The sequence below is a fragment of the Apiotrichum porosum genome, assembly GCF_003942205.1.
Source record: "Apiotrichum porosum strain DSM 27194 chromosome Unknown scaffold_7, whole genome shotgun sequence".
Classification (NCBI taxonomy): Eukaryota; Fungi; Basidiomycota; class Tremellomycetes; order Trichosporonales; family Trichosporonaceae; genus Apiotrichum; species Apiotrichum porosum.
The window spans coordinates 826880-852449 of record NW_021167114.1 but is presented as its reverse complement, the minus strand read 5'-3'; the positions used below and the strand labels follow the sequence as shown (position 1 = coordinate 852449).

General features: G+C 61.4%; 12 protein-coding genes across 12 annotated transcripts; 6 read left to right on the top strand and 6 right to left on the bottom strand.

Moving 5' to 3' along the window:
* Window positions 1–555: 555 nt before the first annotated feature.
* On the top strand, window positions 556–1467 carry EHS24_008627 (uncharacterized protein; the record flags this gene model as incomplete). Its single annotated transcript, XM_028623935.1, has 3 exons — window positions 556–698; window positions 753–898; window positions 1010–1467. The coding sequence occupies 3 exons, from the start codon at window positions 556–558 to the stop codon at window positions 1465–1467; spliced, it is 747 nt and encodes a 248-aa protein (XP_028475909.1).
* A 455-nt stretch (window positions 1468–1922) lies between these two features.
* On the bottom strand, window positions 1923–4400 carry EHS24_008626 (uncharacterized protein; the record flags this gene model as incomplete). The annotated part of the gene is made up of 2 exons (XM_028623934.1): window positions 1923–3854; window positions 3933–4400. 2 exons carry the CDS (start codon window positions 4398–4400, stop codon window positions 1923–1925), a joined length of 2400 nt encoding a protein of 799 aa, XP_028475908.1.
* Window positions 4401–5451: 1051 nt separating this feature from the next.
* On the top strand, window positions 5452–6332 carry EHS24_008625 (uncharacterized protein; the record flags this gene model as incomplete). Its single annotated transcript, XM_028623933.1, has 6 exons — window positions 5452–5563; window positions 5681–5865; window positions 5922–5986; window positions 6061–6144; window positions 6215–6268; window positions 6326–6332. 6 exons carry the CDS (start codon window positions 5452–5454, stop codon window positions 6330–6332), a joined length of 507 nt encoding a protein of 168 aa, XP_028475907.1.
* A 283-nt stretch (window positions 6333–6615) lies between these two features.
* Window positions 6616–7311, bottom strand: DERI1 (D-erythrulose-4-phosphate isomerase 1; the record flags this gene model as incomplete). Its single annotated transcript, XM_028623932.1, has 2 exons — window positions 6616–6869; window positions 7083–7311. The coding sequence occupies 2 exons, from the start codon at window positions 7309–7311 to the stop codon at window positions 6616–6618; spliced, it is 483 nt and encodes a 160-aa protein (XP_028475906.1).
* A 1034-nt stretch (window positions 7312–8345) lies between these two features.
* Window positions 8346–9606, bottom strand: EHS24_008623 (uncharacterized protein; the record flags this gene model as incomplete). Its single annotated transcript, XM_028623931.1, has 3 exons — window positions 8346–8669; window positions 8743–9388; window positions 9515–9606. 3 exons carry the CDS (start codon window positions 9604–9606, stop codon window positions 8346–8348), a joined length of 1062 nt encoding a protein of 353 aa, XP_028475905.1.
* A 1911-nt stretch (window positions 9607–11517) lies between these two features.
* EHS24_008622 (uncharacterized protein) lies at window positions 11518–13291 on the top strand (the record flags this gene model as incomplete). Its single annotated transcript, XM_028623930.1, has 3 exons — window positions 11518–11663; window positions 11757–12578; window positions 12616–13291. The coding sequence occupies 3 exons, from the start codon at window positions 11518–11520 to the stop codon at window positions 13289–13291; spliced, it is 1644 nt and encodes a 547-aa protein (XP_028475904.1).
* Window positions 13292–13435: 144 nt separating this feature from the next.
* Window positions 13436–14894, bottom strand: TRP4 (anthranilate phosphoribosyltransferase; the record flags this gene model as incomplete). Its single annotated transcript, XM_028623929.1, has 3 exons — window positions 13436–13930; window positions 13979–14356; window positions 14466–14894. 3 exons carry the CDS (start codon window positions 14892–14894, stop codon window positions 13436–13438), a joined length of 1302 nt encoding a protein of 433 aa, XP_028475903.1.
* Window positions 14895–15223: 329 nt separating this feature from the next.
* On the top strand, window positions 15224–16805 carry EHS24_008620 (uncharacterized protein; the record flags this gene model as incomplete). The annotated part of the gene is made up of 8 exons (XM_028623928.1): window positions 15224–15269; window positions 15317–15690; window positions 15746–15863; window positions 15902–16011; window positions 16052–16133; window positions 16181–16253; window positions 16292–16501; window positions 16562–16805. 8 exons carry the CDS (start codon window positions 15224–15226, stop codon window positions 16803–16805), a joined length of 1257 nt encoding a protein of 418 aa, XP_028475902.1.
* A 578-nt stretch (window positions 16806–17383) lies between these two features.
* EHS24_008619 (uncharacterized protein) lies at window positions 17384–19497 on the top strand (the record flags this gene model as incomplete). Its single annotated transcript, XM_028623927.1, has 4 exons — window positions 17384–17702; window positions 17847–18002; window positions 18102–18497; window positions 18551–19497. 4 exons carry the CDS (start codon window positions 17384–17386, stop codon window positions 19495–19497), a joined length of 1818 nt encoding a protein of 605 aa, XP_028475901.1.
* A 269-nt stretch (window positions 19498–19766) lies between these two features.
* Window positions 19767–21368, bottom strand: EHS24_008618 (uncharacterized protein; the record flags this gene model as incomplete). Its single annotated transcript, XM_028623926.1, has 3 exons — window positions 19767–20206; window positions 20293–20568; window positions 20666–21368. The coding sequence occupies 3 exons, from the start codon at window positions 21366–21368 to the stop codon at window positions 19767–19769; spliced, it is 1419 nt and encodes a 472-aa protein (XP_028475900.1).
* Window positions 21369–22117: 749 nt separating this feature from the next.
* Window positions 22118–23763, bottom strand: EHS24_008617 (uncharacterized protein; the record flags this gene model as incomplete). The annotated part of the gene is made up of 3 exons (XM_028623925.1): window positions 22118–22679; window positions 22730–23185; window positions 23225–23763. 3 exons carry the CDS (start codon window positions 23761–23763, stop codon window positions 22118–22120), a joined length of 1557 nt encoding a protein of 518 aa, XP_028475899.1.
* Window positions 23764–24065: 302 nt separating this feature from the next.
* Window positions 24066–25363, top strand: EHS24_008616 (uncharacterized protein; the record flags this gene model as incomplete). The annotated part of the gene is made up of 4 exons (XM_028623924.1): window positions 24066–24542; window positions 24582–24786; window positions 24836–25152; window positions 25199–25363. The coding sequence occupies 4 exons, from the start codon at window positions 24066–24068 to the stop codon at window positions 25361–25363; spliced, it is 1164 nt and encodes a 387-aa protein (XP_028475898.1).
* Window positions 25364–25570: the final 207 nt, after the last annotated feature.

The window sequence follows — 25570 nt, the reverse complement described above, 5'->3', positions numbered from 1 at the left end:
AACACTGAGACAGTCTCCACCATGGAAGCGGATCTGCCCAATCACCTGGGATCGTCTCGTCACACTCACGCGCTGAGCTCATGCTCTTCAAACTCCATTCCCACATGCCCCATTTCCGCCCTCCATACCGCGCTGTTCGTTTCAGTCGCTTGCCCACCCGCTAACAACACCGGCTTGGGAATGCCTCATTGAGATCAACGACGCCAGTTGCCGATCTTGCCGAGGAAATGGCCATCCATGTTATCGGGTTGCGGATTCACGGATTTCCTTCCAGGCGGTAACAATCGTCATTACTTCCATCTCTGGTCAGCGCTCTCAGCTTTCATGTCCTCGAGCCATGTGACTGCAGTGTCTTGCATTCCCGCGCCCCCGTCCGCGTCTCACCATCGTGCTCCCCATGCCTCGCTTACTGCATTTCTTTCACCTCACTGTCGTGTCCGTCTCGGTCATCGCCGAACTGGCGTCACCTGATGACCTAATGTCTTAGCATCGTTGGCAAAAGTCCATAAATAAAACCCAGGCCAAGACGTTTGTCCTGTCCATGCCGCGCCCACCATGAAGGCCTTCTTCATCCTGCCCTTCCTGACCACCCTCCTCGCCTCCCCGTCGCAGCGGACGTCAAGTTCCACTTCCAGTGCGCTCAACGGCTCCGAGGGCGGCAACGTGACCGCCAACGCTGTCAACTCGACGGGCGTCTCGTACGTGGGCACGCTCTTCCCCCTGGGCGCGAGCATGAACTCGTCGACACACAGCTGCACGGCCAACGTGATAAAGTCGACGCACGGCAACCTCATCCTGACCGCGGCGCACTGTACGCGCGGGGACATGACAAACCACACGTTTGTGCCCGGCTGGTCCGAGGGCAAGACGCCGTATGGCGTGTGGGTCATTGAGGCGGGTACGTTGGGCGTTGTGGACGTTTGGCGCCCGGTGGACCGACCGGTGGGGGTTGGCTGATTGCGGGTTGCTATTGCTATTAGCTATTAGCTATTGCTGACACTACGGGCAGCGTTCGTCACGTCTGCATGGCAGAAGACGCAGGATCCTCAACACGACTTTGCCATCCTGCGCGTCGCCCCCAACGACAAGCACATGTCCCTCCAGTCCGTCACTGGCGGCGTGAGGGTGTATCCCGCGCCCAAGTCGGGCACACGCATCACCGACGTGGCGTACAACGACGACACTGCCCAGCCCGTCACCTGCACGGCCCCGCTGTACTATTACACGGGCTACGTCGCGTTTGACTGTGGCGGGTTTGTGGGCGGGAGCAGTGGCAGCGGGTTCATCGACCACAAGAACCGCAGGCTGTATGGCGTCATTGGCGGGCTGCACCAGGGCGGATGCCTGCCGTCGACGAGCTACTCGTCGACGTTTGGGAAGGCCGTACAGGCGCTGATTGCCCGGGCGGAACGCAAGGGGGCCAAGGGGGACATTGTGGTCAAGGCTGGGTCTGATGGGTGTGAGTAGGGGTATGTAGGACGTGGTTGAATGTGGCGGCTCAGTGGTGTGATATTGTCGTCGGAGATGCTATAATTGCAGGAGTTGGGCCCATGGCTGCATCATTGGCAGTGAATGTGGTTCCGGGGAGGTCGGGGTTTCATGAGAGTGAGACTTGGGGGGTCGCACCCTATCTGCGTCAACCACAGCCACAGACATCATCAGCGATCAGCGACGGCACCACCACATCTCTCATCTCGTGGCAAACGCAACCGCCAACAGCCCTAGCTGAACTGCATCCAGAATCCCCAACGCTCTCCAAACCTGACGGTTCCTCCATGTTACAAATTACATGCCACAAACACAATACATACGCGAGCATAAGAAAAGAGGCCAGTGCCAGGCAAGAACGAAGCTGTCGTGTGAGAGTGAGACTGGATACCTTGCCGAAATGCCACAAGAGTGAAAAACAAAGCGGCGCTCGCTCACTTGTCCTCGGCTGCCTCTCCACATGCGGCGCCGGGGAACATTTTATCCACCGTGTCAAAGTAGTTGCCCCATCCGGACCAGTCAAAGTTGGACTCTGGGATCGAGTCGAGGAACGAAATGTCAAACTCGCCCTGCTCGTCAAAGACCGCCACGCTGGCGTTGGTGTCTGGTGCGTGCGAGTACTCTGCGTTTTGGGTGCCGTCGCCCTCCATGGGGATGTTGTTGAGGAGGACGCGGCGGAGGGCCGGGTTGTCCGTCTTGGAGCCCGTGGATCCCGCAGCCGAGACGGGGGTGCCCTCTGAGCGCTCGGTGCGGTCGTCCGCGTCCGGGTTGGTCTTGAGCGCCGCCTCGTAAAGGAGGATCATGGTCTCGCACGTCTTGCGGCGGATACTCATCTGGTCGGGCTTGAGCGCGGCCTCCCACCGCTGGACAACGTCGCGGACGAGCTTGAGCGTCTCGAGGGCGCTGGGGTCGCGCTTGCGCGACCACGTGTGGTACTGCACAAGCGCGGCCGAGGTGGCCGAGTATGGGAAGATGAAGAATGTGTCGAGCAACGTGTCGTGGGCGTTGAGCCAGACAATAGCCTCGCGCGACCACTGGACGAGGTTGTGCCAGGACGCCGGATCGATTGTAAACTTGATATGCGCCGGAGGAGGGTGGGTGACGCGCATGAATCCGCGGTAGAAGAGGAACAAGCTGGCGCAGTACTGCAGGTGGACCATGCCACCAAACAGGTTTGTGTCGGGCCCATGGAACTTGAAGTCGTCCCGCAGGTCCTTGTGGAACGCATTCAGCTCCTTGTTGAGGGTCTCAATCTGCTCATCGGTCGTATGCGAGAGGCCACTGGGGGCGTAAATCATCTTGAGAATACGTCCGGTCAGGAGCGACAGCTGCAGGTTGACGTTTAGGCAGGCGTAGCTGGGGTTCTCTGTCCATTCCTTGGGGTCTACGCCGGGCACAATGTTGCGAGTGGAGGGCAAGAGCACGTCGCAATCCAGCACATCGATCATTTGTGGGATACCAAGCGCACAGCTGTACCAGCGGTCGGTGAAGACACATGCAGCCCAGGTCCTCCGCTTGGCCTCGATGAGCATGAGCTCGGCCGGGGTCTGTGGTTTGGTCTTGGGTTCACGGTGGAGGCCGAGGTCCTGGGCCATGCGGATGGCGGCAGTGGTTCGCATGAGGGCAGCGCTGGCTGTCGGTGCGGCAGGCTGGGCGTGCAGTTCGCCAGTCTCTGAGATGAGAAGCAGCGCCTGTACATGCTCCAGTCGCGCGTGGCTGAGAATTTCGTTTGAGCGAAGGAGACCGTTGATGAGACCACGCAGGCGGTTGAAAACATGTCGTGGGACATCGCGGCTGGTGGAGGCGACCGCGCAAATGGCGTACAGGACGAGCGGGTGTGGGGTTGAGGACGCAAGGAATTCGGCACGCGAGATAATGGGCAGCCACTTGAGTTGTGTGTCAAAGTACTTGTTGACCAGTTGGGACATGACGTTGCCCGGGAGCACATACTTGTCGAGACGAGCCGCGCGTGTTCCGTCGCTGTCCCCGCTGTCATGGTTTGCCTCGACGCGAATCTGCCCGGTTTCGTCCTCGGACACCTCCCAGTGGGCGTGGTTGGCAATGTCGTATTGTTCAAACGAGCGAGTCGGGATGGCGTTGTGGAGGAGGAATGGAATTGAGGTTGGTCCGGCGCCCGGAGGTCGGGCATCACCATTGGCCACCTGGGCGCTGCCATTCTCAGTTTTGGCCGTCGCCGGCGATGCAGCTTCCTCGGCGGCCTGTCGTCGCTTCCTGAAGCGCGTCTCGGTGATGGGCAGGAAGAAGGTGCACTCGATGTTGTACTGCTTGCAGTGGGCGCAGATCTGCTGGGCCGAGCCACCTGCGGCCTCGGCAGCGAGAATGTCGCAACGAATCTTCTTGGAGCGCTGCGCCTCTGATCAGCTTTGTTTGTCCTTTGCCCCCCTCCGTCGTCATTCACCACGACCACCATCACCACCACTCACACAGGCGTCACACGCTCGTCCGGTCTTGGTGCGCTTCTCTTCGACGGTCGGGCTCTCGCCATCGGCCCTGCGCTTCTTCTTCTTGCTCCCTGAGGCCTCTGCGTTGCTGCTGCTGCTGCCGTTGTTGTTGTTGTTGTTGCCCACGACGGCGGAGAAGATCTGCGGCGGATCGCTAGCGGCGGACATTCCCATCGGCGCCATTGGCTGTCTCGCCGCACCGCCGTCTTGTGAGGGGAACCATGGCGGGAAGCCAGCAAAGTCTGCACTGCCTGCGGGGCCGGATGCACCAGCTGTGGCTGCACCAGCTCGAAGCATCATGTCGATGGCATCCTGTGGGCGGCCTGGAGGTTGAGGTTGTTGCTGCTGCTGCTGTGATGGGCCTGCCTGGAGTTGTTGTTGCATGTCGGACTGGCCCATCTGGTAGGGCATGTCCCCGTATGGCTGCCCATGTCCGTTGATGTTGAACATGGCTGCCTGGGGGAACTGTGTGGGGGAATGGATGGCGAGGGAGAGGGGGAAGGGGGTTGTGGGGGAGAGAGAGAGAGCGATGTGTCAAATCACGGCCGGATGAGGAAGAGAGACACACGACGAAATACCGGGCTGTTGGCTGTTGGGTGGGTGTCGTCCGTCGTCCGGATGAATGCACGGCTTGAACGGTGGGCGGCCCGGCTTTCTCTAGTGTCTCCTTGCACACTCCTGCTGGGTGGGTTTGGGTGGCGTTCGGCTCGGTTGGAACAGTGCTAGCAGCAAATGCGGAGGGAGGGAGAGGGGTGAGGGGTGCGAGAGAGATAGCAGTGCGCGCGCACGTGAAGGGGAAGGCAGCGTATGACAGGAGGACAAGAGATAGGGAGAGAGACACGAGAGTATCGTTGTCGCTGTCGTGGTCGCCGTGGTGGTCGTTGTTGTCACCTGCCAAGCCCCGCGCAGAGAGCCAAAAGTGGAGCAGTGAGAGAGAGCGTGTCCTCCGCGTGGTGTGGTGTCGATTCCCAACAAATGAATATGAATATCCAGAACTCCAGCCAGCCAGCCGCTGTGCCGAGCAAGCCGGGAGGCAACGACGAACGCACACCGGCGCCGGCAGCGGAAGATCCGCGGACGCAAGGAGAGACATTGACGTCACCCACCGTATTCACACGCCTATTATTCTGGATTAACATAAACTACTTTGGGTATGAAACCCCGCACGCCTACAGAATCCACGCCTATGCAAAATAGATCCCGCGCTCGGGTCCGGTCAGCTCCTGGGCGACCCACCACACACTGTGACACCGGTCAGCCCGCGCGCGCGTCTCCAAGTCACACCTTCCCCTCGCCATCATCCATCGTTCATCAATCACTCCGTCTCACTCTCTCTCCCGCCAGTTCCATCAGCGGTACCCTCCCCCCACACCCACCACCACCTTATAAACACACGGGAATTCGCCTCTCGCAGCGTATCCCCAACCCCCAGCCTTCCCCCCTCTCTCTCCCGCTTTCACACGAGCTCCAACCTCACACACACACAAAGCACATACCCACGATGGCTTCCGAGAAGAAGGACCAGGTCGTTCTCGTCACCTCGGACGAGGAGACCTACACCGTCGAGCGCAAGGTCGCCGAGCGCTCCAACCTCATCAAGTCGATGATTGAGGGTGCGTCCTTTGAGCCGTGGGCGCACAGCAACGTTCGCGCGTTGTCCGTAGCGACTTGACTCGCCACCCCCACGCCGCCGCCATGGCTTGGCATTCACGCTGACCCCCGCTTTACAGACCTCCCCGGCCAGTCCGACGAGCCCATTCCCCTCCCCAACGTGTCGTCGTCGGTCCTCACCAAGGTCCTCGAGTACTGCGACCACCACAAGAACGAGCCTCTCCCCGCCGCCGACTCGAACGACGCCGACGACGCGCGCCGCAAGGCCTCGGAGATTGGCGAGTGGGACGCAAAGTTCATCCAGGTGCGCACAGCAGTCACGCCCCTCGCTTCCCTTTTGCTCACACTGACGCGTCCTAGGTCGACCAGGAGATGCTCTTTGAGATCATTCTCGCCGCCAACTACCTCGACATCAAGCCCCTTCTGTACGTTTTCTCACACCAAACCGACTTGGTCACGTCACCGTCGCCTGCCCGCCTTTTACTGACACTGCGCCCAGTGACGTTGGCTGCAAGACCGTCGCCAACATGATCAAGGGCAAGACCCCCGAGGAGATTCGCAAGCTCTTCAACATTGTCAACGAGTAGGTTGCCCGGCCCCGCCGCCTTTGGCTTCTTGTGTATCGTGGACAGCGCACTGACCCTTGCTTCCAGCTTCACCCCCGAGGAGGAGGAGCAGATCCGCAAGGAGAACGAGTGGGCCGAGGAGTAAGTCGTTTGGGCTGACCTCGAAGTGTACGCAGCCAACATACTGACCACCCCCAGCCGCTAGACACTTCACGGTGTACCCGTGTATAGTAGCAGTCCATTCAAAGTTTCCCCCAAATACCAGTTCCTTCGAGGCGAGAGAGCAGTGGGCGCACAAGGCGCCCAATGTAAAATATTGATTGGCGATGCTGTGCGCTGCGTGTGTGCTGCACGGGCCCGTGCTGCTGTGTGTGTGTGTCGGTGCAAAGCCAGACGATCCCGGGAAAATAAACTGATCCGTCTCAAACCCGTTTTTTTGGCTTCTCATCAAACCATCCATGCTGCTACATAACCTGCCCGCGTACTCTCTAAGCTGTCATCCCCTCGGCCTCGTACTCTCCAATCGCCTTGACCTTGGCCGCGCTCGCGCTCTTCTCGTCGAACACGTACCCGAGCCACTCCTTGGCCAGACGCCGGGCAAGCTCAATCCCCACCACGCGCTGGCCCATGCACAGGATCTGCGCGTTGTTGGACAGCACGCCGCGCTCGACGCTGAACGAGTCGTGGGCCGTCACGGCGCGGATCCCGGGCACCTTGTTGGCAGCGATGGCGACGCCGAGGCCTGTGGAGGTGTCAGCAGGGGGGGACACCATTGCTGGCAAGTGGTTTGGGAGAGATGGCGAATGTGGGACGACTGCGCCGGATGGCGTTGGATGGCGGCGGGGCACCACCCAGCACCACCCAGCCGCCACCCATGCCATCGTCCATTCGCGCCATTCGCGCACTGTTCCACACTCCCAAGCACACCGCTATGCCATTGATTTGCGTTACGCACCCGTTCCACAGATCAAGATCCCCCGGTCCGCCTCGCCCGACGCAATCTTGCGCGCGGCGTCGACCGCGACGTGCGGGTACGCCGTCTTGTCCTCGCCGGCCAGGACGCCGACGTCGATGACGCGCGCAACGCGCGGGTCGGCCTCGAGGTCCTTCTTGATCGTGTTCTTGTACTCGACGCCGGCGTCGTCGCAGCCCATCACTATGGTGTGCTTTTGTGTGCTGGCCATGGTTGATACGTGGTGGTGTGGGCGGGAGGGCGGGGAGGGGTGCGTCGTGTGGGGTGCAGGTGTAGGTGTGGTGGGTTTGGTATGTGTGGCTGGGTGGTGTGTGGTGGTGGTGTTTCTCTCTCGTTGGTGCTCTTGCTCCTACTCTCTCTCTCTCTCTCTCGTGTACTCGGTGCTGATCAAAGTTGGAAGATGACAAACAACCCTTCTCTACCTCCAGAAACCCCGTATACATACATACAGCGCACACCTCTCGTCATGCACGCGCAACCCACAAGTGGCCGACCCACCCACCCACCCACCCGCGCGCAACAGTGTGCCGTCCCGGCCAAATCCCCCGGCACGATGGCAACCCACTAAGCCCGGCTCGGACATGTCCCCCAGGTGCAAACTCCCGTAACGTCCGGAACGGTGTGGGTGCATTGCAGCTCGGCTGAGCAGAGCTCCCTCCCTGCCCACCAAGGATGCACTGCTGGCCGCTGGTACGTAACAGCACGTGGTGGTGCTGGGACGGTTCGACGGTACTTTGCATCGAAGAGGACGGGAGCTGTCAACTTCCGGTGGGCAGTGGTGTGGATGTGGGTGGAGTGGCAACGGCAATTGACGGCCAACCAGCGACAGGTGTTCTCCTCCTACCTTGCCACCTTGCGTCGCTCCGAGTCCATGCACCCGGACCGATACGGTGATGCATATATCCATATGCTGGTGTATCTTTCCGCATGACTGGAGGGGCTCCCTCTATATCAGGAGAGTGGCAGTACTGGCACTTGCCGTGAGTTGGCCATTCCTCACGACTGAGTGATCTGACTGTTGACCCACCCACCTCATGATACGTATCTGCCAGGTGCCAAATTATCTTACCTGCTCACACGTCGATGCGATAATTGTTCATTGGCCATGGAGATTGTTCAACACGGTCTACGATACACAAACGACACGGCAATGTCTGATGTTTACTGACAAGCAAATTGTTCCACTAAACACAACTGTTCCACCTGGCCACCGACACTCGGTCCACCACCAAGACCGGAGCACGTTCACACCTCCTCCTTGGGTGCGGCCTCGGGGTCAAACTCGTCCTTCTCCCGGATGACGGGCAACGGGCGAGTCTCCTCGTGTCGGCGCTCGGCCACGGCCGCAGCGACGAACCCTTTGCTCTTGTAGTATGTGTACACGAGCGTACCGACGACGATGAGGGCGATGGAGGTGGCGCGGGACGTGTTGATGATGTCGCCGAACAGGTGCACGCCGAGGATGGTCTGCAGGACCGAGCGGGCGGCCGAGGAGAACATGTGCGTCACGGGCGACGTGATCTTGATGCTTAGCAGTCCGCCGATGCAGATGAGGAAGCCGACCAGGCCCTGGGGAGCAACGTCAGGACTTGTCTTGGGCCACCTGCCCCGCCCGTTACCTCCACGAGACACGACAACTCACGGTAACGAGGCTGCCGACTGCAAACGCGCGCAAGTCGCCCTCTTCGCCATTCACCAGCCTGTACAAGCCCGGGAGCTCGTTGGCGACAATGATGACGGGGACGACGGCGATGCCGCTGAGCACGTTGGTCCAGTATGCCAGGTCGAGCGCCGAGCCGTCCACGTGCCGCAGGGCCGACTTGATGAGCACGGCGTGGACGGCGATCATGGCCGCACTGAGCACGCCGAGGACCATACCAAACGTCGGCGCCTCGGGGAGCGGGTTGGACCCCGCCCCGAACGGGTAGGGCAAAAACCCATAGATGAACCCGTACGTGACGAGCCCGCACGCCACGAGGGTCGGCACACCGGGCCGCTCGCGCGACGCGCCGGCCTGCAGTGCAATCGTCATGGGCAGGACGAGGCCGCGCGCGACCTGGAAGTAGGATGCGTCGACGAGTTTGAGGCAGTACAGGTTGAAGATGAGGCCCACAATGTTGACCGAGGCCACGGGCACCATCTTGAGCACCATGCTTCGCGACCACCGGGGCGCCGTCCATGCCGTCCGCGACGTGGCCGACCACGCTTCCAGGCATCCGACAGCGATGGCCAATTGGAGGAACAGGAAGATGAGGGGCAGGTCCGAGGTGATGAGGACCCATTTGTTACTGGCGAGACGAACGGAACGACCTGGTCAGCGCTGGGGACGAGAGCAAAACACACGCTTGCGATCGAAACGTGCCACTGTTCCGCTGGGAACAACGCTTGGCGGTGGCAATAAGGTTGGGACTCACACGATAACCATGGTCAGCGCCACTGCCATGTAAAACCCTACCACCAGGGCCACCTTCCAAACGGCCGGCTTCTCCTCGTTGGTCGTAGGCATCATGAGCGGGTTGGGTAGAGGGGAGTGGCGAGTCGAAGAAGAAGAGCGGCAAGTCGCTCGTCGAGGGGTGGTTTATACGATTTTATTAATAGCTTTGTTGAGTGGGAGAGAGCAATCGATGAGGGCAGAGCACACGGGGGGCTGGGAACATGCAATATATCCTTCTTGTTGTTTGTTCTGTTCTGTGGTGTCGTTGTCGTCGTTGACGTCTGCTCGTCGTCGTGTTTCCGTTGGGGCCGGAGGGTCGTTGCCTGAACAACCACCGTGTGGTCGACGCGTGTGGCGTGGGGAAAGTGGAAAGGCGTGGGGTGGGGGGGTGGGTTCGTGGGTGTGGTGAACAGTGCCAAGTGCACGTCCGAGGAGCCGCGCAGGTATATGAGATGAGACCTGTGATGGGGGGGTGGGCGGGCCTTGCAATGTGAAGAACAAATGAGACGGCGGGTTGCCGCTGCTGGGTGCTTGGGCCTGTCCTCGGTGCTGGTGGCTAAATGATGGGGCCTGTACATGTCATGCACAACCTGTGAAGCGTGCGGCCGTGTGTACATACGTGGGTTGCCACTGGTGTTGACGCACGCAGGCAAAGTCTGCCGCTGTGGTAACATGGGTGGATGTTGTGGACCTTTGTGTCTGTTCCCTGCCCGTGGAGCGCGCGTTACATTGCGCCGGCTGGTAGGTTTGGCAGTAAACCACTGCTCCGTGGCATCTGTTTGTCTGCCCCTCCGTTTCCGCTCCTTTTCATTGGAGCTCGATGCCGTTTGCCTGCGACTCCTGGCGATGCAGAGGTTGCGCGAGGACTATTTGCTTCCCGCTTGACTGGGTCCTCTAACTCGCGGGAAGCAATCCCGCCCGTGTCATCGAGGGGCAAGTGGTCAAAGATCGTCAAGAGGGCACAACCGCCACACTCCTGTATGCCCATGCGGTTCTATCCGCTGCTTGCTTTGGGTGGCCCATTCCCTCTTTCCTGGGTTCTCGTATGCTGGTCGGTTGCCAACCAAGGCAGTGTCAAAACGTACGTACCCCTCACATGGGCTTGTTGTATCCCTCCTCGTCCAGAGGCACTCGTGGCCACAGTGTGGACTGTCGGTTCGCCAACGTCGGCTTGGCAACAACCTTATGTCCTCCCGCGCATTCCTCTCGTACTCCGCCCGGGGTAAATGAAAAGCATAGATTTCGTCGCTGTTTCTGACCTGTTTGACACAGCTGAGAGACTATTAGAAACATGCATTTGGGCGAGGCCAGGAGACCCAAGCCGGCCAGCCCGAAACCCAAACAACTTCCGCGGCCCGAATAGGTCTGTCGATCGTGGCCCGGCCGGCACGCCGTGGAGTGCGCCAGTAAATGTGTCCTCTTGCAGAATCGCAGACGGAGATGTTGCAGGATCGTTGAAGCACTTGCTGTGCTGTTGATGGGAACGTGCCACGGTTTGCCCATTGCAACGGTTTTGGAGAGCGTGGTCAGCCGGACCTGATACCATGGAGCATGCCTCCCAATGACAGCAACTCTTAAAAAACGATCTCCGCGTATCGGCTGCGGCCCGCGAGCAACACCAACGTCGATAGCGTCGGGCAGCACAGGTTCCGCCCAAAAGCAGTTGGTGGCCTTGGCAGGCGGGCCCAGACGACCAGCAACGAGATCGAGAGGTGACGAGAGAGCGTACGAAACGTCTACCCCGCACATGACGCACGTCGTATATCGTTTCCTTGCTGGTGCATCTCCACAGCCGAGGTGCCGAGCGAGGGAACGAGGCGAGCGACGGGGATGCACGTCAATCGGTTACTGGGAATACGACAGCAACGTGCATGCGCGCTGTTACCGAGTTGTCGGCCACAGCAGACAAGAGCGGTGGAAACATTATCTGGGGTACAATCTCGGTCACGTCTCAGCACAACGACAACAACAATCACGGCCGCGATGCTCCCGACACCACCATTGACGCCCAGTATGGGCACGACGGGCCTCCCAGAAGCGACAGGCGCGGCGGGGTCGAGCGGGCGCCGTCTCAGCGACAATGAGCTGAGCTACTATCTCCCTGCTCGGGCTGACGGTGCCAACGACATGTGAGTGAGCCGTGGCATGAGAGGCCGGAAGCCTTCGACTGCAACATCCGACTTCCATGGTCAAGGTTGGCCGGTGGCTTTGGCTGACGGCAGGTATGTCCACCATGGCCTGCGCGCCTCGGCGTTGGCGATGAGTCTCGAACGAGTTGACCTCGCATGGGCCCTCCAGCTTGCACGACATCCACTGCTCGCCTCGCGCGTGGCTGTGGGCAAGCGCGGATACAGCGATGTGTGGTTTGCGTACACGCCCCCGACAGACGTGGCCATGGCGCTGGAGGCTGCTGCCGGGCGCCTGCAATACCTCGATCCCAAGAAGGGCGCGGCCGACGTTGACCTCGTCGATGCGTACCTCAACAAGGGACGCACGCTGTCGGACGACATGCTCGCGTGTCTCATTGTGCGGCGGGGTACGCGGCAGGTGGTTGCTGTGGGCCCCAACGGTCCAACTGCGAGCGATGGGGACGACCAGATGGTCGACTACGAGGTCATGCTGTGCACGACGCACTATGTCGGTGACGGCATGGCGCTGCATACGTTCATGAACCAGCTGTACGGCCTGTTAGGTGGCGACCTGTCCGACGGCGAACTGCAGACCATGCTCGAGGCGGAGCTGCTCAAGCACAACGAGATACCGCCCCCGCTCGAGGACAGGCTGGGCCTGAGCCACTTCCAGACAGCGGTGGGCCACGTTGCACAGCGCACGGCAGACGCAAACTTGCTCGGCGGCCAGGTGCTCCCTGCCGTCAAGGGGAGGGAGAGGGAGACCATCGTGCCCACCAAGGCGTATACTCCCGAACAGACAAAGGCCGCGCTTGCGCGGTGTAAAGCGCACGGCGTGACCATTGCCCATGTGGTATTTGCGCTCTGTGCTGTGGCGTGGTCTCGTCGACAGGGTGTGGATGCCACTCAGCCAACGTGAGTTCAAAAGGCCCACCTCAACTGACGCGCGCAGGATGATGTACTCGGCGCTCAACATGCGTCCGCACATGAACGCCACACCGACGCCGCCATCCTTCTTCCACCTCGCAGTGGGATACTTCAACATTGTGCTGCCGACACTCACGCTCGCCTCGGAGCGCTCCCCAGCGGAGATGGTGTGGTATCGCGCCGCGAGCACAAAGGCCCAGACGGCCGCAGCGGCCAAGTCGCCCCTCGCGGCAGCCATGTTCCGTGCCACGGCCAGCATGCGTGCCGCGCGTGCACGACACTGGGCATGTATCGACGACGCAGCAGCGGCCACCGCGGCCACTCCTGCCACCCCTGCTGCCACTGCCACCCTTCACCCGCCAACGCCCGAAAAGTCGGATGACAGCCACACAGACACCGACGACGAGGTCCTGCCCCCCGCCCCGGCTGGACGCGCGTTCATGGGCCTGTCGATGCTTGGCAACCTCGACGCCATGTACAAGCACGCGTCGTTCCCCCGTATCCGGATGTACGCGCTCACGACCGGCAGCAGACAGCGTCCTGGTGGCCTGCTGCTGTTTGCGTACACGCTTGCAGGCAAGCTGTGGCTGTCGCTCGGGTATGACCACCACGGGTTTGATACGGGCGTCATTGAGAGTTTCTGGGCCGACGTCCTGGCCCTCGCCGACGATGTGTTCCTTGGCCCCGAACAGCAGGTGTAAGAAGAAAATCAGTTCCGTTTAAAATGAGCGCGTTTGTTTCGTTTAGCTGCTCGCTCCTTGTCTGCTCTCATGCAAGCTACTGCATCTATAGCCGCGACCATACGGGCGGTGTTTTTGTGGGTTAAAAAAAGTAGAGACAAGCACTTAGGCAAACTCGGAGGTGGGGGTCGCGTAGCCGCTCCTGCGCTGGTGGAGCCACGCCTTGACGAAACCGTTGCGGGCAGCGACACCGCCGTCGTCCTCGGGTGCGGGCGGCAGGTCGAGGCCCTTCTCGCCCATTGCGACCTTTGAGGCATCGCGGAACCCGTCAAAGGCGGCGCGGGCGCCGCCGCTCTCGAGCGACTCGCGGGCGAGGGCCACACCTTCCTTCCAGTCCTTGGCGCGGCCCGAGATGTGAAGCAGGGCAGCGGCGTTGATGAGCACGTAGTCGCGGATGGCCTCGAGGGAGGGGGCGTCAGCGTCGTTGGGGGAGGCAAGGTGGGCGGGGGCAGTGGTGTTGTCCAGCAGTGCGTTGAAGGTCAGAGCGTTCTCCTCGGGGGTCGAGCCCTTGACTGTGCTGAGGGGGTGAAGGGGGAGGCCAAAGTCCTCGGTGGGGTGGATCGACGAGTGGGTGATCTTGCCGTTCTCAAGGCGCCAGATCTGAACAAGTGGTCAGTCCAAAAGGTCTTGTTGTTTTCGGTGGCTTACCCAAGTGGGACCAGCGATCGAGATCTCATCCAGACCCTCCTGGCCACACACGACGAGCGCACGGTCGACACCAAGGAGGCGGAGGACCTCGGCAAACGTGTCACCGAGCTCGCGCTTGGCCACACCGAGAACCATACGCTGGGGGCGCGCAGGGTTGATGAGAGGACCGAGGACGTTGAACACGGTGCGGAAGTTGAGCTGGCGACGGACAGGCGCAATGTGGGCGAGCGCCGGGTGGTAGTGGGGCGCGAACAGGAAGAGGAATGGGGAGGCCGGGAGGAACGAAGGGAGCTTCTCGACGGGGAAGGACAGGCGGCAGTCGAGGCTGATGAGCAGGTCGGCCGAGCCCGACGTCGAAGTGGCCGCCTTGGAGCCATGCTGGAAACTCTGTCAGCTGTGTGCATTCACAAAAGGCGTTGTATTGTCGAGCGGAAAGTGCTGGTCCGTCGCGCACGCCCGCTCGACTTTTCATGGTCCAATGTCTCACCTTGGCCACGCGCACACCGCTGCCAGCAACAACAACAGCGGCAGTGGTCGAGACATTGTAAGTGTCCCAGCCATCACCACCGGTGCCGACAATGTCGACGAGGCCGCGGTAGCCGTCGCCCTCGGGGTCCGAGTCGGTGTAGTCCCAGCGTCCGAGGTGGAGGTGGCCAGCGGGTCCGTCGGGAACGAGGTCGGTCACGGGGACGGCGTGCTTGCGGAGCACATCGGCGCAAGCGGCCACGAGGGCGGGCTGCGAGTCGAGACCCGAGAGAGTGAGGGCCGTGAGGAAGGCGCCGGCCTGGGCGGGAGCGGCGGCGTCGACGGCGAGGTGCTCAAAGGCGGCACCACAGTCCTCCGGGGTAAAGTCGATGGGGCTCTGGACGAGCTTTTTCAAGAGGGCCTTGAACGTGTCGGGCGAGTACTCTGCCATGGTGAGATGTGTGGGAAAGGGGTAGATGAGCGAGGGAGAGATGGAACGTTGTTGTTGTTGTCGTCGTCGCTGCCGTCGTCTGTGTCGTTTATTCCGAGCACGTCTTGTTTCTCGGCCCCATCTGGCATCTCTCTGGCGCTCGACTCGGATCGTCACCCGCAGTTCCAGATAACGGGGTGGGTGGGTCACGTGATTCAAGTATGGGCGAGTGAATTGATCCCGCCGCCTTCCCCCGCACGCGCAAGTGGAGGTGAGTCATGAAACGCTCTCTTGGGCTTTTGTTGTTCTCTTCCTTCTTCCACTCAACGCTTCTCGGATCCGGCACCGTCATGAGTAAACGTCCGTCCACAGCAGCCCTTCCGCCAGCTAAAAGGCGTGAGTTAGACGACGAGAAGATATGAGAACTATTAACCCACATCCAGTGGCACCCATCTTCGCAATGGGCAAGGCAAGCACCTCGGCGCCACCACCCACAACGGGCACGTTTGACCACACCGCGCCTCCCACCATGATCCACTACCACCACCTCGACCCGCTTGCGTCGACCTCTGAGCCCTCCAAGGACCCTGTCACGATTATTATGTACGACCTCGACGGCACACTCATTCGTCCCAAGGACGGCCGTCGCTTCCCAAAGGACGCAGAGGACTGGCAGTGGTGGCACGGCGGGGTGCCCAGTCACCTCAAGAAGATGGCCAAGGCTGGCAACCACATTGTCGTGTTCAGCAACCAGCTCATGGAGACTGAAAAGAAGAAAAGGACGTGGAAGGGCAAACTGCCTCTCATCGCTGCCAGAGTGGGTACCAGATGCCTCTCCGAAACGACCCATTGAAGAACGCGCTGACGTGCAGATCGACGACGTGCCCATCCGCGTCTTGGCGGCCACTCAGCGCGATGCTTTCCGCAAGCCACACACGGGCATGTTTGACTACCTGGTCCAGCTTTACGAAGAGAAAGGGTGGAAGATTGGTGAGTAGGGATGATACATTGCTCGTTGCTGATGGCAGACCGCGAGAAATCGCTCTACGTAGGCGACGCCGCTGGCCGCAAGGGAGACCACAGCAACACCGACTTTACAATGGCCCTCAACGCTGGCCTGAATTTTGAGACTCCCGAGGTGCGTCATACAAGCCGGGAAGCTGGAGCTTACCCCGCAGGAGCACTTTCTTGGCATGGGACCCAAATACCCCAACCCGCCCGCAGCCTTTCGCCCAACCGCCATGAAGGACTATGGTAACCGTGGGTGTTTGTGATTGCGGTTCTTTCACCCATTTCTGACTGTCCAGTACCACCAATTGTTCCCTCAAACACCCCAATCGCGCGCGAGCAGGCCGAGATTGTCCTGTTCATTGGACCACCGTGGGTTGAGGAGTCCGTCATGACGTCTGACCCACCAGTGCCGCAGGCAAAACCTCCTTCTACCGTCGCCACTTTGACACCTACGAGCACATCAACCAGGACACTCTGAGGACGCGTGATGCGTGTATCCGTGCTGCACGCCGTGCGGCTGACGAGGGTCGTGCTATTGTCGTCGACAACCAGAACCGGGACAAGGGGACTCGTGCGCTTTGGGTAAACCTGGCCAAGGAGCTTAAGCTGCCCATCCGGTGAGTTCGAGCTGTCCTCGCTCTTACTGTCCGTAGCTTTCCCCTCGCTCATACCCCCAGCGCATTCCATTTCAAGGTGCCCGTCGACCTGGCCGAGCACAACAGTCTCTACCGTGGCATGTACGCACCCATCGGCGAGCCCAGTCGTGAGGTCCTCCCCAAACAGGCGTTCATCAGCTTTTCCAACGCGTACGACGCGCCACTTAAGAATGAGGGCTTTGAGGAGGTGCGCACGGTAAACTTTGTGTGGGAGGGAACGGCCGAGCAGTTCAAGCTCTGGGACAGGTACCTCCTGTCCAAGTAGGTGGTTTGTGTAGACGAAAGTAGACTTGTGTATGTATTCACGTCATGTGTACATTGGCTTGGTGCCGCCTGGAGGCAGCCGCCACCCAAAGTCGAATCAGCAAGAGGTGTCAAAATGCAGTCAACCCAACGCACTGACTGAATCGTCGTCATGGGTGCATGAAAAGAAAGTCGCGACCTGCCCACCAGGAGCAATGCATCCTCATCGCGCCGGGCTTAAGCGTTGGGCCGGAACGGTCGCCATACCGGGCTGATGTCAGAGAAGATGCCGAGACGGAAGTGGGCGGCGGGCCAAAAGGCAAAGTCCGGGGCGGGCATTAGATGCGCAACGCTTTCCTCGCCACTTGCTCCCCGCGAGCGCTGTTTGCCGTACTAATCTCCCTTCCGGGCCCACGGTACGGTAACGAAGGAACAGCGGGTGACGGTACATGTGTGGTCATGACGGGTGGGGGGTGGGGGTGCGGTGGAGTGGGTGGGTGGAGTGAGTGGGCAGATACATAGGCTTCCTGTTTGCTTGTGGGTCTTCCTCTCAAGCCTCTCTCTCTCCCTCTCACAGACTGTACAGAGTGACGCGCCAAGATGTCTGACCGCCACATCTTCAACGACCACACAACCCTCGTCGCGCGCTCCCTGCGCGGCCTGGTGGCCATGTCCCCACGGCTCAACCTCATCCCCTCGCTCAAGGTCGTGTACCGCGCCGACGCCGACCGGTCCAAGGTCTCCCTGCTCTGCGGCGGCGGCAGCGGCCACGAGCCGGGCACAGTGGGGTTTGTCGGCGAGGGCCTGTTGACGGCCGCGGTGGCCGGCGACGTGTTTGCCAGCCCCAGTGCCAGGCAGGTGCTGGGTGGCATCAAGGCCGTGCCCAGCGACAAGGGAACTATTCTGATCATTACCAACTGTGAGTGGCAGCGACGGGCGAAGGTGGCAGACGACAGCTCGCTCTGCCATGTCGATTTGGGTCATCATTTGTACCACCGTGACCCAAAACGGCCACCTGTTGCATCTCCCATCCCACTGTGGGCGGCTCGCTGACACCCTACAGACACCGGCGACAACCTCCATTTCGGCCTGGCACGTCTCATGGCCCAGAGCCAGGGAATCCCAAACGTCGAGCTCGTGGTCGTCGGTGACGACGTGAGCGTCCCGCACTCGAGGGGCAAGATGGTCGGCAGGCGTTGTCTTGCCGGCGTGATTCTCGGTGAGTGGCACATAGTCCAACAAGCAAATGAGCTTGTTCCAAGCCCATGCTTCAGCTGGTGCCCTCGTTTCGCGCAGCTGCAACCAGGCTAACCGCCAGTGTCCAAGATCATGGGTGCCGCCTCTGAGGACGACATGGATTTCCAGCCGCTCGTCAAGCTCGGCCGCTCGCTCGCCTCCAACATGGCCTCGGTGTGCATGGCCCTCGACCACTGCCACGTCCCCGGCCGCAGTGGCGAGTTTGCCCAGATCCCCGCCGGCCGAATCGAGATTGGCCTCGGGCTGCACAACGAGACGGGCGTGTTCAACGTGGCCCAGCCGGGGCCCGAGGAGCTGATCAAGACCATGCTCGACTTGATGCTCGACCAGGACGACCCGGAGCGCGCATTCGTCAAGTTTAAGAAGGGGGACACGCTGGCGTTGATGGTCAACAACCAGGGCGGCATGAGTCCCCTTGAGATGGGCGCGGTGGTGGACGAGACCCTCGTGCAGCTTGGTAAGTGTGCAGCTGCGGCCTTGACTTGGATCTGAGCTGACTCGCTGGAACAGAGGGCCGCGGCATTGTCCCCGTCCGCATCTTCCAGGGCATCTTCATGGGCTCGATGAACATGCCCGGCGTATCCCTCTCGCTCCTCAACCTCAACAACGTCAGCGCCGACACGGGCCTCTCCATCGCCACACTCATGGAATACATGGACGCCGAACACATGTCCCCTTGCTGGCCTGTAAACCAGAAAAACGTCTACCCTCTCCCGGCCAACCTGCGTGACCGTAAACGCACCGACGCGTTCATCGACGTCGAGGCCGAGCACAAGGCGCCGGCACCCACCGGCCCGCCGCTCAAGGTCGACCCGGCCACGATCCAGCGCGCGCTGACGCTCGCGGCGCAGGACGTCGTTGCGCTCGAACCCGACCTGACGAAATGGGACACGATCGTGGGCGACGGCGACTGCGGCGAAACGTGCGAGATGGGCGGGCGCGCCGTGCTTGCGGCCGTGAAGAACGGGCTGGGCGCTGACGGCGACCTCGTCCACCTGTTCCGCGAGTTGACCGAGATCATCGACGAGGCATGCGGCGGCACCCTCGGCGCCATCTTCTCCATCTTCCTCGCGGGCATGACCACGGCGCTTATGGAGGCCGCCGCCCAGTCGCCCCAGCCCGTGGTGGACGCGGCCCTCTTTGGCAAGTGTGCGCGCGACGCACTGGATACATTGGGCCAGCGCACGGCCGCGCGCGAGGGCCACAGGACAGTCATGGACGCCCTCATCCCCTTTGCCAATGCGCTGGCGGCCACCGGCGACGTCAACCAGGCAGCAGCAAAGTGCCGCGCTGGCGGAGAGGGGACCGCGACGCTCACGGCTAAACTCGGCCGCGCGGCGTATGTCGGTGACAGGACGGACACGACCATGCCGCCCGACCCGGGAGCGATGGCCTTTGTGGCTGTTGCAGAGGGCATTGCAAAGGCTGTGGATGAGAAGACGGTCAATGGGGTCTGAAAAGGAGGTCGTTGTTTGTACAGTAGAATTCAGTATATCCATGCAGGTGTTCAAGGCAACAGGCAGTTAGCGCGGTATTGTGGCGTCGTGGTTAGTGGATCAGTGGATCCGTGTAGTGGTACAGCGCAACCGATTGGGTCCTCTGGTCGGCACTCGTAGACCCTCCCGGTCGTTGCCGCCATCGCCCCCGTGCTTGCAAGAATCTCTTCTCGTTCTCTACACTGTATATGCCTATATGCCGTATGCCGGGAGGTTGGGGGGATTGGGTGCTATGAAAGATTGCGCATGATCAGCTCATACGTGAGCATGGTGACGGCGCTGCTCGGCACGGTGCGGACGAGGTTGATGCTCAGGCCGCGGTAAAACCCGCGCCATCCGTCCTGGTGGTAGATTTTGCGGAACACATCAATGATACCTCCTGGGCGCGGGGTGAAGACTGGCTTGTTACCCGACCGGCCGGCTGAGGCTGGCAGCTCGCCAGCGACGGGCGGGTTGGAGCCCGTGACCAATGGCGAGTAGAGCTCGGAGCTCGGTGGCCGAGCAGCAGCAGCAGCAGCGACGGCGGCGGCGGGTTTGGGCGTCTGCGCCTTGGAGACCTGGATGCGCGTACGCAGCACCTCGTGTGGGTATGTCGCGAGTGAGGCGACCATCTTGGAGAAGGCCGAGCAGGCGAGGATCGCCGTCGGCGTCAGGGGCTGGCCGTCACGACCTGTCTTGTCAGTTATTGGGCCAAACGACTGGAGTTGGCTGGCGGAGCGTTACGGTAGCCACCACTCGCTCTGCCCGTGTACTCACAAGCCCAGGCCTTGGTCTTTTCGTACAGACCAAACTGTACCGCCACGTGCGAGACACCCATCAAACTCGGGAGGAGACCCTTGTAGAAGGCGCGAAAGCCCTCCGTTGTGTAGATGGTGCGTACTGCGTCAAACGTCGTCTTGTACCGGGGGGCCGAGGGAGGCAGGATAGCCTGCGCCATGAACCGCGTCTTGACGACCCACAGCGGGTTGGTCAGAATGGTGCCCGTTGCGCCGGCCGTCATCGCTGCTGTGACGTGTGCAATGTCTGGGTGCGCTGTGGTGCCATGTCAGCACTGGGTTCCTTCCGCGATAAGAGAACGGGAATGGGGCGATAACCGTCGTTTCCCATCAGGTCACGAGACAGCACATACCATTCGCAATTGGGATCTGCCGCAAGCGATCCTTGATAAAGTCATAGACAGTAAAGTAGATTCCCCATGTCGGGAGGTATCCAGCCACGGTTGGTCCCAGGCCGCGGTAAAAGCCCCGCACGCCCGACTGGCGATAGATGCGGATACACGTCTTGGTCACACCCTCGTATCCTGGTGCTCCGCGCGGGACGCTCTGGGCCTGTAGTGTGGTCTTGACCACGTCGAGCGGGCATGTCGCAATGGACGAGACGAGACCCGCGCCGGCGCCGGCGACCATGGAATGTAGTGCGGCCGGGACGCGGATTCGCTTTCGCCGCACATCGCCACCTTCCATCACGGACGACAACACGGGGTTGTACAGCGTGCTGGTGAATGCGAGAGGGGTGATGCCGGTGCTGGCAGGTGTATACGGAGGTCCGTCCGAACGGCGGCTGCCGGAACTGCCGTCGTGGGCCGCGTCTGGCGGGATGCCCGGGTGCAGCGGCGCATGGCCGAGTCCGTGGGGGCCGACAGTTCGGCGTGCGATGGGGGAACAAGTGTACCGCATCGCCATCAAGCTTCCAGCTGGGCGGTGGTCGAAGGCCGGCACCTGGTCGAGACTGCTATCAGCCGACGACGACGAGTTGTCGGGGCAGTCCCGGAAGGAGCGCGCCGCACGGGACGTGGTCGCCTCTGCGCTCCCATCGCGGGCGAGCGGCGCCATCGCCTGCTGTGCGGAGCGGCCGGCGGAAGGAGTGGAGGGGGTATGGAGAGGTAGAAAGTGTTTGGCGTGCGCGCAAACGTCCGCGAGTTCTTGGTGGTGAGTAATGAGGTGCTTGCTTAGCTTAGCCGGGTGTGACCGTGCCCGGGGAAGATGGCGTCGGGCGGAGAAGGGGTCGCGTGCCGGACAGCGCAAGCGGGGTATGCAGCGAGCGTGTAGGTGATGAGAACGAGGTACGATGAGGTGCTATCCCGAGTGACGAAGAGATGTGTGTTGTGAGCCCAAATTGCCGAGCGAGCGAGAGAGAGACAGGTGTGCGTGCGCGCGCGTGGTCCGAGTGGGCAGGATCCGGGTCCAAAGGGGTTTGGGGTCGTCTGCCGATTTGCTCTGGATGCTGCGCACTGAGCTGGGAGGGAAAGGAAGAGGTCGTTTGCGTGTCCCAGACGGAGGTGTGCGTGGGCTTTGCTGTGAGCTCGCTGTTGTACGAGCCGCTGGGAACGACGGAGGGATGAGAGTGTGTGGATTGAAGAGATGTAATCCAGAGTCACCACTGGCCGTCCGACCGTCACCTCGTCTCGCCGGCGCCAGCGGAACCATTTTTGAACGACCCATCTGTGCACGGCCAACCAAGCGTGGCGTGCGGGGGGGTGGCAGTCACCGCTGATAACAACAACCCACACCTGCGGCCACAAGCAGCGTATATATACCCAGTGGGGTCCCTAACATGCATGCAAAACGAAACACAGACATCTCTAATCGAACGTAACCTTGGTTCCCGCACTCTCCACAATGCCCACCTTCTCGCGCTGCGCCATCGCAAGCGCAGCTCCAGGCCTGGGTCGGCCAGTCGACTCCCACTTCTTGCCGCGCTTGTCCACCTTTTCAGGCTTGCCACCGTAGCCGCCGCGCGAGTCGTCGCCACCGCCACCGCCGCCAGACACCATCGCGGCAATACGCGCCGCAGCAGCAGCCTCAGACTTGTAGTCGGTCGGGCCCGTGGGACCACGCGAGTGCGCCTCGTAGCCGCCCTCGTCGTCACCGCCGTGAGCTTGGCCGTGGCCCTCGCCCTCGCCATCCTCACCGCCGGCAGACTCAAAGTAGCGAGCCGGCCTGGGACGGGGAGCACCGCGGGCTCCACCAGGTCCACCAGGTCCACGGGGCTTGTCGCCGTCACCCTTGCGGCCGCCAGCACGCTTGGTGGCCGACTCGGAGGCGAACTGCAGCACGAGGCGGCGACCGCGCAGGTAGTGGTTCTTGCGGTTCAGGAGCGCAGCCTTGGCATGTGCGGGGTCCTTGAAGTCCCAGAAAGCGAAACTAAAGCACTTGTTAGCTCTGGACCACACAGTGTCCCGGACAACACTCACCCCTTGCAGCGTCCAGTGTCCTCAAACTGGCCAACACGAGTCTTGAGCAGACCAGACTTGATGCCCGCACGCGAGCTAGTAGCCTGGGCAGGCTTCTCCTCTCCGTCCTCGCCCTCGCCGTCCTTGCCCTCGCCCTCGTCATCCTCGTCGTCCTCCTTGGGGGGAACGAACACCTCCTGGGTGTTGGTCTCGACCAGGTCACGCAGCTCCTCCTCGGTACAGTCGAAGGGGAGGTTACCGATGAACAGCGTCGAGGACTCGCCGTGCTTCTGCTTGGCAAGCACACCGGGAACGGTACCAGGGCCCGAGGGGAGGGGCTTGGGGGTACGAGCTTCGGGGTTGGCCTTGTGGTCGTCACCGGCCTTGATGAGCAGACGACGGCCCTCGAGGGGACGCTCGCTCAGGCCAAGAGCCAGGAGGCGGACAGCGTCGGTCTGGAAGTCGACATAGGCGAATCTGTAGAAGTCAGCTACTAGTCACTGGGAACCAACTCACCCCTTGTTCTCCGAGAAACCACCGCGGCCGGCCTTCTTGGGCAGGTACACACGCGTGATGGCGCCGGCGGGACCTCCACTGTCGACAATACCACGCTCCATAAACTGCTTGAGGCTGTCCTCGGTCGTGCGGAAGGACATGTTACCAACCCAGACGGAGAACTCGCCCTTGGGCTGCACCTTCTCCTTGGCCTCGGCACCTTCCGTTGCCTTGCTCTTCTTGGTCTCGCCGTTGTCGGTCTGCTTGGGCGGGAGGGGCTCGTCGCCACGCTTGGCACGCTTGCGGGCGGCACGAAGCTCGGCCTTGGACAGGGGGGCGTTGGCACCCATGTCGATCTCGAGGAGGTCGCCGGCCTCGGCGTCGTCCTCGGCGGCGCGCTTGCGCGAGGAGGAAGCGCCCTCGGTCTCGGTCTCGCCGGTCGCCTCGGCGGCAGCAGCCTTCTCAGCCTCGGCGGCCTTCTTGGCGGCCTTGCGGGCGTCACGGGCAGCCTGCTGCTCGGGGGTACGGCCGGATTTTGTCTTGGGAGCGTCCTCGGCCATGGTGGTTTTGTGTGGGTGTTGTTGAGAAGCAAGGTTATGGCTATGAACGCATATTTTGAACTTCTTGGGATCCGAAGTTTTGGTCCCGGGGGGGATTAGCATTGGCGCAGGTAATTGCTATTAGGAACCCGGTAACTGGCGGCTAATGAGACTTTGTATTGACATGGCGGCTCCGCGAAATGCCACGCGTCGAACCGAGAGCTGGCGACGACGAGGACACGCTCGTCGACGTCGATGCGTCACCGTTGTTTCCTCTCTTTCGTCAACGCTCACGCACACCCACACACAGCGCCCACCACGCCATGGACACTCCCTACATGAACTCGCGCTCCCCGCCGCCTCTCCAGCACCCAAAGCCCACACATCCGGCATACCCCCCGCCAGAGCCTCCCCACACCCCGGGTCGCAGCTCGGCGTCCTCGCCCTACTCCCAGACAGGCCGTCTCTCAATGGAGGCAGACGGCTACACGCGCTACTCGTCGCCGCCCGTCGGCGTCGAGCAGCACCACCACCAGCAACCCTTCCATGGTACCCCCCAGCAGCAGCAGCAGCAGCAGCAGCAAGCTTCCACCTCCGGTTACGCGCCGCAGGGCGTGTCTGGCCAGATGGGAGGCTCGGCGCACGCGCGCGGCTTTGGCGCCGCCGGTCCCAACGCACCTATGGGGTACGACACAAGCGGATTTGGGGCGTGGCCGGGCATGAACGACGCGACGGCGCAGATGGGTGTGCAGTTTGGCCGCAGCGCCGTGGCTGCCGGTCACGACTATGTCGAGAAGAATGTGAGTTGCAAACCGAGTGACATTAGCTCATAGAACTAGCTCTCGCGCTACCTTCCCCTCCCCCTGGTCAAGACGTGCTTCTCTGTCACGAACAGCTACGTCTTGCGCAAGCTGCGACTTGTCCTCTTCCCATGGCGGCACAAGCCGTGGTCGCGCCAGGTGCGTCGCGGGGCTGAGCACGGCGGCGTCGACGGCTGGATGGCCCCACGGGACGACATTAACGCGCCCGACCTCTACATTCCCAGTAAGTTGAAGGCTACGTGCGCAGTCTGTAGCTATGCTGACTCTCTCAGCCATGGCACTCGTGACGTACACTTTGCTCGCTGCGCTCGCGCGTGGCCTGCAGTCGCGCTTCAAGCCCGAGGTGCTCGGCGAGTCCATTTCGAGCGCCATCCTCGTCGTCATCCTCGAGTTCCTCCTCGTCAAGCTCGGCTGCTACTTTCTCGATGTGCGGGGTGGTGGTGGTGCGAGTGGCGTCGAGCTCCTCGCGTACGGCGGCTACAAGTTTGTCGGCATTGTCGCGACCGTTATCGCCTCGCTCTTGCAGCTTGGCTCCGCCGTTCAGTTTGCCGTCTTCTTCTACACCTTCTGCGCCAACGCCTTCTTCCTCGTGAGTAGCTGGAATAGTCCAGTCCAGAAGCCAGCTAACATCCCAGCTCCGCTCGCTCAAGTATGTGCTTCTCCCTGACAGGAGCAGCGCCATGTCGGATGTAGCCAGCGCGCCGAGCCTGTCACACGGCCAGCGTGCCCGCCGTGTGCAGTTCCTGTTTGGCGTTGCAGTGTCACAGGCGTTGTGGATGTGGTGGCTGAGCCGGGTGTAGATAGAGATGGCTGTGCATGCATGGAGAATGTGAGAGCAAAAGAACAGATGGGTGGCACCTGGGTGACGATAGGCCACCCCCATCCCCCGCGCCACAGTGCGAATTCCGCCCACGTGGCGCTATATCGCCGGTTCGCCCGACTTTTGCCTTTGGCCCATCCCTTCACCGCGTCGCTCGCCCTCTTAAGCTGTCTCTTTGCGCTCTTTC